Source organism: Coenobita brevimanus, chromosome 8, assembly GCF_032717465.1.
Source record: "Coenobita brevimanus isolate Jiangsu-jjx chromosome 8, ASM3271746v2, whole genome shotgun sequence".
NCBI lineage: Eukaryota > Metazoa > Arthropoda > Malacostraca > Decapoda > Coenobitidae > Coenobita > Coenobita brevimanus.
The window spans coordinates 6,575,528-6,594,333 of record NC_136961.1 but is presented as its reverse complement, the minus strand read 5'-3'; the positions used below and the strand labels follow the sequence as shown (position 1 = coordinate 6,594,333).

General features: G+C 39.3%; 1 protein-coding gene across 1 annotated transcript in view; it reads left to right on the top strand.

Annotated features, from left to right (window-relative positions):
* The window catches only part of LOC145406353 (organic cation transporter protein-like), a 135,925-nt gene that overhangs the window by 60,238 nt on the left and 56,881 nt on the right, over window positions 1–18,806 (top strand). The window contains exon 11 of the mRNA XM_080277516.1: window positions 9,577–9,836. Within this exon, the coding sequence (XP_080133642.1) occupies window positions 9,577–9,836 (260 nt within the window). The remainder of the gene's footprint in view (window positions 1–9,576; window positions 9,837–18,806) is intronic.

The following is an 18,806-nucleotide window of genomic DNA, read 5'->3' as shown; positions in this document are numbered from 1 at the left end:
TGTATGTATGTATTCATATATGTGTGTATGTATCTGTATTTGAGAGCATGTTATGTATGTATGTATGTAGGTAGGTAGGTAGATAGGTAGGTAGGTAGGGTTAATAGATATTTTCAAAAATTAAATTTATTAATAATATTTTAATTTTTAAACTTACCACCCAATTATTATCAACTAGTTGTAAATATTTTTCTCTAACTCTGTCTTGGAACTCTTCAACCTCATAACGTTCGGTGCCATAACCGTCGGCAGGTATGTACACCCACATACATATGAACCTGCTACACGTCAAGTGGCTGGTTGGCGATACCTGGTAACCTGCCGTAGTAAGGTGTAGAATGCTCTGAATGAAATTCGTCACTTGTAACAATAATCCTGACTGGCTGCTGTAGTTTATGGTTTAGTTATTTTGGAAAAAGGAAATAATCAATGATAAATATGTATGCATATATGTGTTAATTATTTGTCCTAGTGTTCCTCAAAAGATTTTTTTTCTTAAATGTGTGGTAGGATTTAATTAGAAAGAAAATATACCAAATTTGGTAGTATCTTAATCCAGTCTTACAACACGATATCGTAAGGCCAGCATGAATGTAATATTTGGTCATTGGAATTCAAGAGGTCTTAATAAAAGTGTCCTTCGCATTATGTATATCAATACACTCATATTGTTAAAGCAACGGCAGCCATAACATAATGAAGTTAACTAACTGAAATGAAACAGTGACAACATTCTATCATCCTGCTTTGCCACCTCCAGCACAGCAGGTCGGAGGCCAGACGAGTCAGGGTGACCAACTTCCCATATCACCTAGATATACGATACACTTCTGAATTAAAAATAAATTTGTTAGCGACCTCATTAAGTCTCGCACAATACAGCGAATGTTACTGTGAGGTGCGATAAGTTTTAAGGTGAAGTTTTATGGCAAGTTGATGAAACAATCACTTTAGTTTTGTCTCTGCATAGCTTTCATCCGATACATGCCAGTAAAATTAGTGTTTATATTTTATCGTTTGGAGAATCATTGATATTACTTTCCACCATATTCCCTGTTACATATCACCAGGATATAATAGTAATATTCCATGGGAATTAATAACTTCTATAGATGGCTCAAGCAAGGTTTGATCTGCTAGCCTTACACCTCACAGTAACATTTTCTGTATTAAGGGAGACATAATGAGGTCGCTGACTAGTAATTTAGTTTTTAATATAGAAGAGTATCGGATGTCTAGGTGATGTGGGATGGAATAGTTGTTCACCCTGACTCGACTGGCCTCCGAGCTGGTGTGGTGAAGGTGGCAAAGCAGGATGGTAAACTGTTGTTACTGATTAAGTTCAGTTAGTTACTTTCATTATATTACAGCAGCCGTTGCTTTCTTAATAAGAATGTATTACTGTGAAGGACATTGTCAGTAAGACCTCTTCAGTTCCAATGACCAAATATTATATTTAGGCAGTTATCGTGTGGTAAGCCTGGGAGAAAGATACTGCCAAATCTAGTAAGTTTTCTTTCTAATAAAATTCTATCACACCTTTAACCCGCCGCATGCCAGTGCCGTTTTAAAACAGTCTGACATAATGCCGTGGCCAGTGCCAGTGCCATTTTAAAACAGTCTAAAATAAAAAACTTCACTGTGACCGCATTTTTCAAGATTCGTGGGTAAAAATTGGCAGGCATGTAAGATAACTGTTCCTCTACCATCCCCCAGGCTGTCAAGGCCATACACTCACTCGCTCCCCCCTTCGTGCTCGCTCTGCCTCACTCTGACTGTGTGCCTCACCTAGTGCTGTACATAGCGAAGGCATTTTGTAAATATTTTCATGTAAGTGTAAGTCGTAAATATTTTCTTGTAAGTGAAAGGATGATATAATGAAGTCAAGTTGTAAATAACTTCTTGTAAGTGCCAGGACTGTATGTAATGAAGTCAGGTTGTACCTAGCTTCAAGCAAGTGTAAGATAATGCATTCACACTGAGAAAGACACGCAAATTGTGTTAGATGCTGCAGTAATAAGTGATCAGAAAAGTGTACTGAACATTGCTATACCTTCCCAGCATAAATACCTGAGTATACCTTACAAAGAAAACGGCTTTCTCTCACGTATGTGGTGAGCGTGAAAGAGTGGCTATACCTGTACACGAGTATGCAGGACTCAATAAAACTCATTTTCGAGCCTCAGCGAGCATTTTACTGGCGAAATTCTTTGTTTCCACATCAAAATGTATCATTTTAGCCAAGAAAAAAAAAGGTCGAAAAATGGCTGGCACTGGGGTGACCCAGAGGGCTAAAAACAGCCAGCACATGGCGGGTTAAGAAAAAAAAGCTTGTGAGGAACACTAGTACAAATATTTATTTAACATTAATGTGCAAACATATATGTCGAAGGTTATTGCTTGTTTCCATAATAATAATACCATAAAATACAGCAGCCAACCAGGATTGCCCTGACAAGTGATGAAGTTCATTCACAGAATTCCACTCTGTAGTATGGCAAGTTACCAGATATCGCCAACCGGCCACTTGACGTGCAACAGGTTCATGTCTGCCGGTGTACATATGGTCAACTATGGTGGTAAGGAGTTGCAGACATTCAAAGTAGCTTATTTGATGGCATTCCAACTAAATCTGGCCTAAAAAATATATAAATAAAAAAGCTTTGTATTGATTTGTCACTCACTTCTGCCAAGAATCACGTAAGGTTATGTCACTCGCTGCGGTTGGGTCAACATTGGTTATTTCTTGGTGATGGAATGTACAGTAGGTTGAGCCAAGTCTACTTCAAAGGTGGGTCATGCTTTAGTGTCGAAATCCATGCTGGGAGTTGGGTGCAGGGATGTAGGGATTTGATGTTCTTTCCATTTTTATTGCCCGCCTTTACAAGACAGAGCAATTATGTTTTTGCCCGAATCTATGTTTCTGTCGGTATGTGCGTGCGTGTGTTCTTACCTAATTGTTCTTACTTAATTGTATCTTTACAGGAATGAGTCAAGCTCGTATTGTCCCGTGTCTTAGACCATATTTATCGTACATATCCTTAAATTTGTGAATTGTTTTGGCACACACTATTTCATTCGGTAGTGCATTCCATTGATCAATTGCTCTGTTTGGGAAACTGAATTTCCTTACGTCTTTATCACCTCTCTTCTTATGCAGTTTTTTGCAGTGTCCTCTTGCTGATGCCTCTCCATATGTTAAGTAATCATTTATGTCTATTTTCTCCTTTCCTGATATGCACTTATATAGCATTATCATGTCACTTCTTTTCCTTCTCTCCTGTAGTGTTGGTAGATTCAGTTTATTTAGTCTTTCTTCGTAGCTTAGGTCCCTTAAGCTTGGTATCCATCTTGTAGCGGCCCTTTGAACTTTTTCAATCTTGTCTATATGCTTTTTGAAATGAGGACTCCAGACTATTGATGCATATTCCAGGGTTGGTCTAATGAATGATGTTATTATCCTTCTTAGCATGTCTTCATTTATGTATGTGAATGCTATTCTCATATTTGCAGGCAGTGTATACATGTTCCGTACCTTCTCGCTGATGTGGTCAACCGGAGATAGTCTGTTATTGATAATCACACCTAGGTCTTTCTCTCTTTCTGATGTGTATAGGGTTTTATTTCCTAACTTATAATCCCAATCAGGTCTTTTTCCACTTTTACCAAACTTGATTACATGACACTTGTCCACATTGAATTCCATTTGCCATGTACTACTCCATTCATGAAGTTTATTTAATTCTTCTTGTAGCTCCCTACAAGAGTCTGTGCTAGTAATTTTCCTTTGTATTTTTGCATCATCTGCAAACATAATCAGATAGCTCTCATTTCCAGTGTTACTGTTTATATCATTTATGTACACTAGAAACATGATTGGTGCCAGCACCGAACCCTGTGGTACTCCACTAGTCACTCTTTCCATGATGAGTAGTTTCCTCTTAGTACTGTCCTCATTTCTCTTTTTATGAGAAAGTCTTGCATCCAACAAAACAGTTTGCCTCGAATTCCTCCTTGATGGTACAGCTTCCATAAAAGTCTTTGGTGTGGTACTGTGTCAAAAGCTTTCTTGAAATCTAAATAGATACTGTCCACCCATCCTTCCCTTCCCTGTATTGTGTTTGTTACTCTGTCACAGTAGCTCAACAGATTAGTAACACATGATTTTCCTTTTCTGAAGCCAAACTGTCTTTCTGTTATCATACTGTGTTCTTCTAGATGATTTACCCAAGCTTTTCTTATAAGTTTTTCTAATACCTTGCTTACAACACTGGTCAGTGATACTGGTCGGTAGTTGAGAGGATTTTGTCTATTTCCTTTCTTGAATAAGGGGACTATATTTGCTTTTTTCCAAATATCAGGTAGTTTCCCTTGACTCAAGGATTTCTTGAAAATTAAAAATAATGGTTTACTTAACTCCTTTGCATATTCTCGTAACACCCAACATCAGGACCACTTGCTTTTCCTCTGTCTAATCTACTTAACTCCTCTTGTATTACTTTTTCTGCTATTTGTATATCTGGTAGTATGTGTGGACATGCGTGTTCCACATATTCCCTCTCAAAATTTTTTTCTTCTGTAAAAACTAATTGGAAATTCTTATTTAGTGCTTCACAAATATCTTTCTCTTGTGTATAAGTGATTCCCTCGTCAGTGATGGATTGTATTATATCTTTTACTTTGGTTTTGCTTCTGATATAGCTGTAAAACAGCTTTGGTTGATCACTGTTTTTATTTATTATATCCTCCTCAAACTGTTTTTGGGCTTCCCTCCTTATTCTTGTATAGTCGTTTCTTGCCTGTTTGTAATTATTATACGCCCTTTCACTATTGTGTCTTCTGTATCTATTCCACAACAAATCTCTTCTTTCTTTTGATTTTTTACATTCTGTATTGAACCATTTCTGTATTTTCTTATCTGCTTCTTTGTGCTGTGGGATGTACTTCTGGACTCCTATTTCATAAAATTCACAAAATTTTTTATATACAGCATTTAAATCTTGTCCTCTAAGCTCATTTTCCCAATCAACCTCTAAGAAATACTTCTTTAGGTCTTGATAATTTCCCTTTTTATAGTTTAGTCTCTTTTTGTAACTGTCATTGCTGTTTACTACGTCATATGCTATCCTGAAGTTATAATTTAGTACTGCATGATCGCTTTTGCCGAGTGGAGGGTGATATATTAAACTGTCAATGTCATTTTCTTGCCTAGTAAATATTAGATCTAGCACTGAAGGTACATCAAGTCCTCTTTTTCTAGTGGTTTCCCTCACATGTTGCGTTAAGAAAAACTCTTGTACGAGATCCAGGAGCTTTTGGTCCCAACAGCTTTCTTGGCTATTTATATCTAGAGTATTCCAATTTATATTTGTATTGAAATCCCCAGTTAGTATAATTCTTTCCGATTTCTCTTCCATTTTATGTAGCAAGGATCTTATACTCTGAATTGTACTCTCTGCCAGGTCCTCATATTCGTCTCTTTCCCATGTGTTTGATCTGGGTGGCATATACAAATTGGCTACAATTACTTTACCTTCAGATGTGTCGATCTCTACTGCAATCAGTTCTACATGTGATGGTATGTCTAGGTTTATTTCCTTGACTTTTACATTTTTCTTAGTTAATATTATAATTCCTCCTCCTTTTTTTAAGTTTCTGTCTCTTCTCCATATATTGTATTCCTCTAAGTTTAGTATGTCATTGGATATCCTTGGTGTTAATTTGGTCTCAGTTAGGCGTATTATTTGTGGTTCATTTTCTCTGACATAATCATTCGTCTCTAGTAATTTAGATACCATTCCATCCACATTTGAGTACATCAACTTTATCATCTTGTTTATATACTTGTCATGACATGGTTCTACTAACTTCCTCCTTTTTCTTCCATCCTGTTTGTGTACCACTTTCGTACCTGCAATCCTATTACTTTGTAAAAAAAATTTCTTCTTGTCCTCTTCTGATCTTCCCTCATTTTTTGTTTTTGCTTCCTCCCTTTTCTCTTTCAGTAATTCCAGTTCCTCTTGTGTTAGGCATCTTTTTATCCATACATTTTTGAACTCCTCTTTTTCCATAAGATTCTTTGCATTTTTTAGTATCTCTTCCACAGTGTTTACACTCTGGAAAGTCACCTTTAGAGGTCTTGTCTTGCTTTTCTCGTATTTCCCTAACCTTTTGTGTTCCTCTATGTCTTTACTACAGATTTCCTCTGATACTTCTTTCAGTAAGCTCATTACATTTGCCATCTCCTTTTTGTCTCTAGTTTTTTTTTTTTTTTTAATTTCTTCCTCTTCTATACCAGTGATTACTATTGATTTATTTATTTCTACTGAATCTCTGACTAACTTTGGATTGTTCTGGATTATTCTTTTCACTTCCTTTTTAATGTTTTTTTCCTCCACCCTTGTTTCAAAGTCTTTCTTTACTTTTACCATTTCAGCATACGTGGTTTCTACATCATTTTTGTAGCTTTGCACAGCTTCATTCACCTGTGTTATCTTCTCCTCAATATCACTGCTCTGGTCCATAAGACTGCTTGCTTGTCTAATTGTCTCTGTGTCATTTTTTAACTCTTCCATAACACTCTCATGATTAACTACTGTACTTCCCATTTCACTCACTTTCTTCCTAAGCGTATTCAGTTCCACTGTTAGTTCACTGATGGTTGTGTCTTTCTTATTGGCCTCCCTTCCCAGTTTTTCTATCTCTTCCTTTTGCAAGTGCATTTGCTTCTTTATTTCATCAGTTTCATTTTTGAAAGCCATTTCTAGTTTGTGTACACGTTCAACCAGTCTATTGTGAGTCTCCACTTCAACCAGTTCTTGGTAGAAATCATCATTTTGCTTTTTACTTTTATCCCTTTTCTTTTCCAAATTTGTTTTACTGAAGTATGTATCCATTTTGTAATACTAAATGAAGAGTATGTACTTACACTTTCCGTGTGTTGCCGTAGTATAAACAAACCCAGCTGACTGGTTCTTTGTTGTTTCAACCAGTCTTATTTAAACTTATTATTTCTTTTCCTTTTAATAATGAAAAATCATTTAGTCTAACCTGGTACAGAGCTTGACTCATTCAAAGATACTTATTTAGGTAATGCCTCTGACCGTGTTGAGCTGGTATGGAGCGCCGGTAAAGGACGTCTTCCTCCGACGATGCCGTGTGTGTGTGTGTGTGTGTGTGTATGTGTGTGTGTGTGTGTGCATGTGTTTTCCCATTATATCTCATGTACAGCTTGAGTTATCAACATGAAACCTTCAGGGTATCAAAATATGGCCAAAATCTTGTCTGAGTTTGAAAATTGGCAATCGAGTCAAGGTCAAGGTCACCAAATTGCTGCCAAAGGTCATCTAGTTATTATCGCCCACATTTAACCCGCCCCGTCCCGACCAATTTTCCACCACTGACTCCCCCCAATCCCGACCAATTTTCCACCACTGACTCCCCCCAATCCCGACCAATTTTGGAGAAAAATTTTGTTGACTTAAACCTCTGCTTTTGGTGAGAAACATCGAAAATTCATAGAGAAATCACTCACCTGAGGTTTAAAATGCTCGATACAGGTAGAAGTACCCCTTACCTTACTGGGTTTTCTATCAGGCTGCCTGCAAAGAAAACGAGTTCTATGGGAGGGTAACTATTCCACACCACTCATAAATGGTATTTAGTTATTTATTTGGTAAGAATTTATATGTAGTACGAGAGTATATTGGTTTTCACACAGTAATATAGGCACTATAAGCATTGTTTCACTCATCAAACACATCAACATACCTGACCTTTTTTGGCAACATTACCTGATCATCATTTCTGACTGTTTCTTCCTCTAATGCTAGGTAAACTTTGTCCTCCACATTGTCATCGACTGGAGAATCACTCTGGCCCTGAATTTCATACTGTGGCATGACATGTCTTTACTGGCTAAGTCACTGGTAATAGGTGAATTGCCGAGACAATGGTGTGCGGTGGGAGGGAGGTCATGTGGGGTAAGGCATTGTCCCTGCCTGGCATCTTGTAGAGGAAGGTGTCCCATGTATATGTACCAAAAATCACGGGCGAAAATTGAAAATTGTGCAAATTAGGGACCTTGCAATTGATGCGTGTTTATATACATCAACGGGATTGACAGTGGCAAACCGTGTGGACGTATATATGCGTCAACGGGACGGAGCGGGTTAACACCATTATATTTCATGAACGGCTTGAGCTATCAACATGAAACCCTGAGGGTATCAAGATATGGCCAAAATCTTGGACTTGCTTACAGATTATTCTGGCAGGCGACTAGCATTCGGTTCCCTAATGCTTTTCTATTATTTTGAATGCTGGATAAATAAAAAAACATTACTGTATAGGGTTTGGGACTATTTTAAGATAGTTTGCTTATAAAAATCATGGTTACTTTTTTCTAGGTATCAGGGACTTAACTGAAAGCCCAGAAATTGAAATTTTCAGTACTGGTAATTATTGCTATGGAGCTAATGTGTTAGATATTTGAAGTCTAGTCTGTTCCTTCTGTTATTGAGTTTATTACATTTTTCATCGTATGCTCTACTTGAAATATGAAATTACGTGGTGTTTGTGTATTTCCATTGACTTTGTGTTCTTTGTGGTTGCTTCAGTTTGACAATTTGTGGGAGGCGATGGCCAGATCAGTAGAGAAGCGGCTTGCAGTCCTATCGGACCCAGGATAGAGTCCCGGCTGCAGCAGGAACAGTTTAAGGATTTGAATTTCATACAAGCAGACTTTACTGATCTAGCAGAAAACCCGTCGACATGTCGTAAAAATATCCTCTCTAATACTAGTACACCAGTCATATATGAGACAGCTCTAGTATGTATGGATGGTGGGAGTTAGCACCGAAGTGGTGATGTGTGGAGGTGTGTGGAAGGACCACTGGGCCTTGGAATAGCCCTTAAGCCTTTGCCCAGAGTCGGACACATGAAAAAAATAAAAATGTATGTTTTGTTGCTTATTAATATATAACATTTTACCAGGTTGCATGCTTGTTCTGTCTTGGTGGGGACAGTTATTTTGCTGTTTAGTTGGACTACATGAGTTGGTATGGGTGAATTCTTGTATATGAACACGATCCTCTAGAGACTTAGCTTTTTTTTTTTTTTTTTTTTTTAATAATATGGAGATTTCATTAATATTTTTCCACTTCCTTGATGAATTTTGCTATATAATGATTGATTAGGAAGTTTTTATAATGTTATGATATTCTATTGGAAATAGATTTGACACCAAGATCTGCACACTTCGTATCATCACATTAATCACATGCATCGTTCATTTTCCAGTGGCTATATTGTTCGGATTAATGGCTGGAGCGTCGGCCCTATAAGTAGACCTGTTCATGTACCAGGCCATGTCCTCAGGAGTTAAATTTAAAAAAAATGATAAAATTTTTAGCAATAAGATAGAGATTCTTACTTTTCAGTATCTTACCAAGTCTTTAAGTATTTCATTCACATTCAGTCAATATTCTGGTTAGTTTCGTATTCCTTTTAAATAGTTTTGAGGTTCTGTACTGGTAATGAAATTTTAGCACATTTTCTTCCAACATTTCTACCCAGGACCCCTAAACTACGGATCATCACGTTGGTCACCTGCATCAACTATTTTGCTGCATCAATGCTGTTCTTTGGGCTGACTGCTGGTGCCCCCACCCTGAGAGTGAACCCATTCGTCTACCTGGCCATTGCAGGGATAGTCGAGCTCCCAAGCAGCACCATTGTCATCCCCTTCATTGACTGCTTCGGCCGCAAAAAGTCGTTAGTCTTCAGCTTCCTTTTCAGTGCAGCCGTACTTCTGGCCCAGCCCACTATTCCTTATGGTCTGTAATACTGACTTATTTTCAGTGCTTGCTGGTTAATTTGTGCACTGCTGGCTTCTTGTGTTTAATTTAATATTTAAAGAGTCTGTCTGTCTCTTTGTCAGCAAAATTAGGGTTCAGAGGAGTCTGTCAGGAGTAACATTTTAAAGAGAAGTTAATGGTGTGGTTGAAAGATTCCTAAGTGATACCTTTGGTGGTCAAAAGCGTAACTATGCAGGATGAGATAATGGAGACTGCTGGTCAGTTTTCATGGAGTTTTTAATTTCCTTGTACAAAAATATCAGTATTATGATTTACAAGCACTATATCACATCAGCAGGATAGAGCTTGGTGCCCAGGCGGATAGTGTGGTGAATGGATGAATTAGGTGGTTAGGTATGGAGGGGTAAGATAGTAGTTACATCGGAGACAAATCTTACCAGCACCCCTACCCTGCCCACCGTCCCTCCTCCCCTGCCTCACTTTTTCCTTCCCCAACAACCAAGACTGGATCAATGATAATTTCAAAAATTATCTATAGGCAAAGGGACCAAAGGTAATGACATCCAATTCATTGTTTACATTTTTCAAGTTGAAATGCCATGATAATGTCAATCATAATTCTTTAAAATATTACAAAATGTGGTACATTTTGATATGACGTCACCTCCACCTACTCCCGATCACTTCCTCCTGCCCCTATCACCCTAGCCAGTACTGGTTTTCCCGATCCACCGATCGTATGACCATCCCCGCGGACAAGTTTAAACATGTGTTTCCTCCCTACTCCCTCATACACTCAGCTGACTCCTTGGTGGATTTCAAAACACGATGAAATCTGCTGACATCATTACCACCTCCAGGCAAGCTCAAGCAGCTCACCGCCTCCCCTTTCTTTCACACCTCACACTTACAGGACTCCATGGTTGATATAAAATCTTATGAAATCTGATGACATCATTGCCCTTAGGTGCTGCCTCTTACCTTGTCCTCATTCACCTGGTTGGTCTGAACTTGACCTTAACCGCACCCACCCGAACTTGACTTCATGATGGATTTCAAAACATGATGGATCTTGGATTACTGAACATAATCATTAACTTTTTCACTGACGAGCAGATACCTATAATTTACCAGAGTCACATGCGCTCTCAGCTGAAATATTGCTCATGCCTGTGGAGTGGATGTGGAGAGGCTGGACTAAAACAGCTGGACGAAATTAAGAACAAAGCTGTAAGAATTATTTACCCTGCAATTTCAGATTAACTACCCCCCATACAAGTAAGAATGAATGTTGCTTTTCTTGCATTATTCTACAAATACGTTATGGAAAATGCTCAGACGAAGTTGCATCTGTTGTGCCATCTCTCCATGCCTTCCCCCGTGCTACACGAGCATCTGGTAGTGCCCATGGCTGAACTGTCCCACTGCCATATTGTAGAACTTCTACCTATCAAATTTTTGTTATTCCCAGAACAGTATCTCTTTGGAACTCGCATCCCCAGAGTAGTTTCCCCTAAAACTTCAACCTACAGCACTGCAAGTCAAACTGTCACAGATTTTTTTAGGAATGGAGGACACGAGCAATCTGGCGTATGGATTATTGTTTTTTATTAATTTGTTTTTCTATCCTTTGTTCATTTTCTGTAAAAGAAAAAAATATGATGATATAACCCCTCAGACAAGTATACGCAGGTATTTCCCCACTTTCTCTCTCTCTCTCTCTCTCTCTCTCTCGAGAGAGAGAGAGAGAGAGAGAGAGAGAGAGAGAGAGAGAGAGAGAGAGAGAGAGAGAGAGAGACAATGAATGGAGGAAGGAATAAGAAAGGAATTAAAAAAAACAAGTCCATATGCCTAAAGGTATCCTCCATTCATAAAATAATATAACAACTGGATTTAAATAAAAGTGGATAAAATGTTTCTGGGAAGCAACTCCCAGGAAGTGAATTCCAGAAAGTAGTAGTTCTGAGGAAAAAAGAATTTTGTTAAACAGAGGCTCAGCATTGCGGAGGAGAGAATGTGAGTTCATGGTCTCTTCCAGCTGCCCGAGTTTTTCGGGAGAAAATGTGAAGGGGAGGAACAATTGAAGCAAGTTCGTCAGAGCACTTACGATGAATATATCGGTAAAATAATGCTAAAGATGCAACATCTTTAGTACTGATAATGAAGGAAGGTCCTGCGTAAGGGTAGGATTGTTGATTAATCTAATGGTTTTATTTTGAATTTCGTCTAACTGCCTCAGTGCTACCGCTCCACATCCATTCCACAGTGGCGAACAGTATTCGATCTGAGAACGCTCATGACTTTAGTATATTGTGGCCAACTGCTCGTCAGTGAAGAATTCACGAACTCTGTACGGAGGTCCCAACTTTTTAGAATTATTTATAGCAAGGGATTTAACACAGGCTATCCAGCTTAGGTTGATGTTTAGTGTGACACCTAGGATATCAAATGTAATGGATGTAGGAATACTGACATCATTTAAAATTATGTGCGAGTCTGAGGGATTCTTTCTCTTGGAGAAATTATTGCATTTACTTTTCTGAGCATTAAATGAGACCAGATTTGTTTGTCCCCATTGATTAATTTTAGAAAGGTCCTGGTTCAGTGAAAATGCCGTTTGTTTGGGAATTTATAATATTAGATCGTGTAAAGGAGGTACTAGATGTGAAAGAACTATGAAGTGTCGAGTCATCAGCATAAAAGTGTATTGGGTTTTGAGTGACAGATAGAAAGGTCATTTATATGAATGAGAAAGAGGGTTGGGGCCAAAACTGATCCCTGAAGTACTCCGGCATTTATGGAATGAAATTGGGAATAAATTCCATCTACCATGACCCGTATTTTCTATTATGAAGGTAAGAAGAAATTAGAGGAACCATACTCGATTTCAAAACACGATAAAATCTAATGATGTCATTACCCGAACTTCGACAAAATTTAACAGATACTTCCTCCCTCCCTCCTCTTCCAGCACGTCTCCTGTCACCTGGTCAGTCTCCCTATCCCTTCTCTCATACACCCACTCTCAATCCCCTCCATGATGGATTTCAGACATGATAAATCTGATGGCGTCATTACCCCTAGCAAGTCCCTCCTTCCTTATCTTTGCTCTCGTCGGCCAATGACTAACTTTGACCCGACACCTCCCTCATTCTTTATCTATTCAATTCCTTCTTAAACATTGCAACCTACCATAATCTAAGTAATCAGCATCTTTCCCTGTCTTATACCACATTACTCCTCATCCTGACCACTTATACCATAACTTATGCACTTCTGTAAAGCAACCTAATCAACCTTCCCTCCACCTCATTTCTCATCTATTTACACACCAATCTTATATTTTTACTCAGTTCTTCGTTAGCTATCTCGGTCTCTTGTCCTGTCTAATTTCCTTAATTTCTCTCCTCCTTTATTCCATATCCTTGAGAACGTTTAATAGGCAACCCCATTCCACCTCCCTTCCCTCTGTACTAGAAATGTGAACAAACCTTATCCGCTATTCCTCTGTATCGTCTCTCCTTCCTCTTTCCTTATCACCCGATATGCTTTATGTTTTCGTGGTTATCTGATATTCTACTGAGTTTGCTACTTTTATCTTCCGTAACCTCATTTCATCTTATATAATCCATATCCCCATCCTTTTCCTTCATGTTTTCTTTCTGTTATCATTTATCAGTCAGCTTCCACATCACCGCTTGTGGCGCCTCAAACCTGTGGCCTCGATAAAAAACTCTTCTTGAAACAATTCCTGATTTCTTCATTTAACGCCTTACCTTCCTTAACCTCACTCTCAATCTGTGTGCGTCGGGTGTCAGATCAGCCTGACGTGCGCGGGGTCCCAGCAGAACCCCGGGTGTCAGATTAATGTGACTGTTTTCCCGCTGCTTTTTGAAACTCCTGTCAATATATATATATATATATATATATATATATATATATATATATATATATATATATATATATAATCACATCACGATACTTTTCCAGGCACTGGGATGGGTGTGAGTTGCCAAGTTTATTAACCAGTGTACAGTGCTAGTGTGTGGATACCGGGCTAATGTATGGTCATGGCTCCACTATAGGCGGAGGAAATCTTCAAACGAACGAACGATAGTGTGTGGATGATTAGTTGTAATTCCTACTAGTCCAAGTTCATTCCCCTGTCTCGCTCGCGCCTCGTGCTACTCACGGAGAGTGACCCTGATGACCCTAAAGCCTACCCTGTATCTCCTTACCCTTCCAATGAGTCAAGGGAATCATCGAAGGAGTCTGAGGATGAGGAGGAAGGGGGAGAGAGTAGAAGTCTATCAGAAGAAGCGCTCGCACGAAGAGGAAAATTTGCCAGACACCGCCAGAAACTATGTCTCATTTTCGTTTTTGCGGGCTAAGTGGGTCTTAGTTAAATTTCAGTATTATTTTTCTGATCGATCATTACGATATTGGTTAAGTAAACAGCTTTAAAAATGTAAATCACTCTTACTTAGGCTATTTCACCCAAAATATCACCAACAAAATAATATATTCGTATATTCTTCCCTAAGATGATCAGTACAATATTTGCCAGAAAGACGGTTTTTGGACTGTAAGAAGTAAAAACAGATGCATGAATAATGACATTTGTATATAATCTGACTTGTGCAAAAAATGTCACATATGGTCTATCCATGGTTTAATATTTATTAGACTCTAAAATGTTGGGGCGTACCGAAGCTTAGCGCTACCAGACGTATGAAGCAAGCATGGTGATGGAGTAGATCAGCCAGTTAAGACAGACGGCTGTTTCGGTTTCCTCGGAAAACTTGTTTTACTGGAGGCAGTATATAAATATCGACATGCTTTCTTGAAATGAATTAAGTTTTATTCTTACTCACAGGGAGTTTAATTTTTTAGTATAAATTATAACTAATTTCTGTTATTGGGTAAAGATATACATATATATTTTTCTATGCATGTATAAATCAGGATGCAAATGCTGTGGATATTTATTTTATAATTACTTTTTTTCATGCTGCAGACACAATACTGTTTTAAAGAGAAGAAATAGAATATTTATGTATTTTTACAATACGTAAGATGCATGATAAATGACATTCAGTTACTGCCCGACATGTGATTTTTTCCATCTGAAAATTAAAACATTGGTGACATCTGGCATTTCTACAGGCGCGCGAACATCTCTATTGTCAGACGCCTTAATCCCCTAAGGGGTGGCCATAAACAAATCGTCTGCATGTCGCCCCGTCCTCCGCCATTTCACTGCCCTGCTCCCAGCTCACACCCCCCTTTCATCCTTGGCCTTCCCCTCCCTCTCCCCCCTCCTTCACCTCAGGCCTACACTCTCCTCGTCAGTCGCTCGCTCGTTTAATTTCTGTTATTGGATAAACCACTTCAATGTGTTTTTCCTAATGTTTTCTACCACATCCAGATCCACAACACAAAGCTCCTTCACTTCCTCATTTGTCAGTCTGTCTCTCCATTTCTCCACATGCTCCTCTTACATACCTTATTTCCACTGCACTGACTCTTGACTTCTGTCCCTCCAACAAGGTCCAAGCTTCGCTTTCATACGTTAGAGTTGATATCGCAATAGTGTCACACAGCGACTTTTTCACTACCATGCTCAATTCCCTGTTTCTCACTGCTTTCAAAGAACCAGCAACCTTTCTTCCTTGTTGTACCATTTCAAGCACTTCACCCTCTAAACTTCCATCCTAATTCAGCACGCTGCCCAGGTACTTAACCGCATTGACATTTTCCATTTGGTCCTTATTCATCCTTACTGCACATTCAGTGTCTTCATTACTCTCGAAGCTCATACCTTTACTCTTCCTTATAATTAACCTTTATATTCCGTTTCTTACTCACTCTCCCAAACTCATTGACCAAGCCTTGCAGCTCCCTTTCGTCTTCACTTAACACAGTATCATCTGTAAACAACAGAACAGGGAATTTCCTAACACTGTCCTCTCTCATTACGGCCGCTCCAACATCCACTGTCGTACCTCGTATCTCTGTTATAACCCCATCCATATACAGATTGAACAACCATGGAGACATGTCACATGCCTGTTTTAATCCAACCTTCAATTTAAAAAATTCACTCATTTCACTGTCTACACACCGCAGCTTAAGCAAGCCTCATGCATATTCTTCACGGCATTAAACAACTTCCCATTTACTTCAGTTATATTCTTAATACTTTTCACATTCCTTGTCTATCCACCCTGTCATATGCTTTAGCCAGATCCATGAAGGCCGCATACAACTTCTTCCCTTTCCCTAGAATTTCCACTACAGACCTAAGAACGAATATCTGATCTACACAGCCTCTACCCATCCTAAAACTTCCCTGTTCTTCTCCAACTAATTCTTCTGTTATTTCCCTAACTTTGTCAATAAGTATCCTACCATATACTTTTCCTGTTACAATAAGAAGACAAATGCCCCTATGATTACCACACACTTCTTTTTCACCTTTTCCTTTGTACAGGGGAATAATTATACCTGACTTCCAATCCTTTAGGACTTTACCTTCCTCCAAGGCCAATCTGCACATCCTCCACATCCATTCTACTACTATCTCTCCCCCTTGTTTCAACATTTCACCACACATTCCATAAATTCCTGGGGCCTTCCCCATTTTGACGTTCTTCATTTCTTCCACAGCTTCCATCCTACTGTTTTTTTCCTCTCTTTTCACATCCTCCCTTCTCTCAGCCATTCCCCCGCCACTTATACTCAAATTAGTGCCCCTCCCCGGAAAACAACTAACTAAAAAACAAACAATAAGCCTCGGAGAAGGACTGACCAAACGATGACGACCAAGGACCGGACAAACGACATGGTTATCGGAACGTGGAATGTAAGGGGAGCCAATGATGAGGTGAAAGAGAGAGAGATTGTCCAGGTGCTTCAGGGTACAAAAGTGGATGTATGTGGAATAACTGAAACAAAATGGAGAGGAGAAAGTGTGAGAGAATGGGAGTATGGATGGGGTATATGTGCAGGAGTAGGTGAGAATGAGAGGGCAAAGGAAGGAGTATGTATAGTTGTGAGTAAAAGATGGAAGAAGAGCATAAGACAGTATGGATCAGTTGGGTCAAGGATTGTGTGTGTAAAGTTGAAAGTTGGAATACAAATGTGGGCGATTGTGTGTGTGTATGTGCCAACGCAAGATCGTGCTAGAAGAGTGAGATAAGAGTTCTGGACAAATGTAGAAGTGTGCATGGAAAAGTTTGGAAGGAATGAGAGAGTGTTTTTGATTGGTGATATGAATGGTAAAGTTGGGAATGTGAAGGTGGATGGAATAGTTGGTGAGTGGGGTGTGCCTGTTGAGATAGATGAGAATGGGAGTGCGTTAGTGGACATTTGTGCTGGGAGGGGGTTGGTGATAGCCAATACCCTCTTCAGGCATAAAATGATCCACAGGTATACATGAGTGATCAGAAGGGTGGGTGGTGAACTGAATGAAAGGAAGGCAATGATTGATTATGTGTGTGTGGATGAAAGGATGCGAAGATGTGTAATGGATGCAAGAGCTCATAGAGGTTGGGGGAGTGGACTTTCTGACCACTACTTGGTGGTGGCCAGAATTAGAATTCAAGTAAGATGGAGGAATAGAAGAAGGGAAAGACGAGAGGAAGGAGTAGTTGCAAGGAGAGTGGAAAGGTTACAAGAGGATGAGAAAAAGGCAGAGTATAAGAGAGAAGTGGAGGAACGATTAGGCAAATATGAATTGGAGCAGATGGGAGATGTGGAAGGTGTGTGTAGGATATTTACAGAAGAAATATGTGCAGCATGTGATGTGGTGTGTGGAAGGAAGAGAAGATGGAGGGGGGTGCAGGGAACAGCGTGGTGAACTGACGAGGTGAGACAGGCTGTGGCACAAAAGAAGAAAGCATACAATGAATGGATGAGATATAGGGGCGTGTAAGAAGTTGAGAGGCGGAAGAGAGAGTTATGTGTAGAAAGAAAGAGAGAGGTAAGAGAGAGTAAGAAGAGAGTGGATGAGGAATTTGGAAGGAATTTGAGTGTAAAGTGGAGGGACTGTAAGAAAATGTTCTGGAAAGAGGTGAAAAGAGTAAGACAGGGTGGAAGTGAAGTTAGCAGGGGAGTGAAAGAAAAAAATGGTAGATTACTAGTGGAGAAGGGAGAAAAAGTGAGCAGATGGAGAGAACACTTTAAGGAATTGTTGAACATAGAGGATGGAAGTAATGCGAGTATAAGTGGCTGGGGAATGGCTGGGAGAAGGAGGGAGGTGAGAAGACAGGAAGAAATCAGTAGGCTGGAAGTTGTGGAAGCAATGAAGAAAGTTAAATCGGGGAAAGCCCCAGGAATTGATGGAGTGCGTGGTGAAATGCTGAACCATGGGGGAGAGATAGTAGTAGAATGAATGTGGAAGATGTGCAGATTGGCCTGGGAGGAAGGTAGAGTCCCGGAGGATTGGAAGTCAGGTATAATTATTCCCTTGTACAAAGGAAAAGGGGAAAAAGAAGTGTGTGGTAATCATAGGGGCATTTGTCTTCTTAGTATAATAGGAAAAGTGTATGGTAGGATACTTATTGACAGAGTTAGAGGAAGAACAGAGAAATTAGTTGGAGAAGAACAGGGAGGCTTTAGGAAGGGAAGAGGTTGTGTAGATCAGATATTCATTCTTAGATCTTTAGTGGAAAAGTTTCTAGAGAAGGGAAAGAAGTTGTATGCAGCTTTCATGGATTTGCAGAAAGCATATGACAGGGTGGATAGACAAGGATTGTAGAAAGTGTTAAGAATATATGGAGTAGATGGGAAGTTGTAGAATGCTGTGAAGAGTATGTACGATGGTGCGAAGGCTGCAGTGCATGTGGATGGTGAACTAAGTGAATTTTTCTCTTTGAAAGTTGGGTTGAAACAGGGATGTGTCATGTCTCCATGGTTGTTCAATCTTTACATGGATGGGGTAATAAAAGAGGTACAAGGTAGGGTAGTGGATGTTGGAGTGGCCCT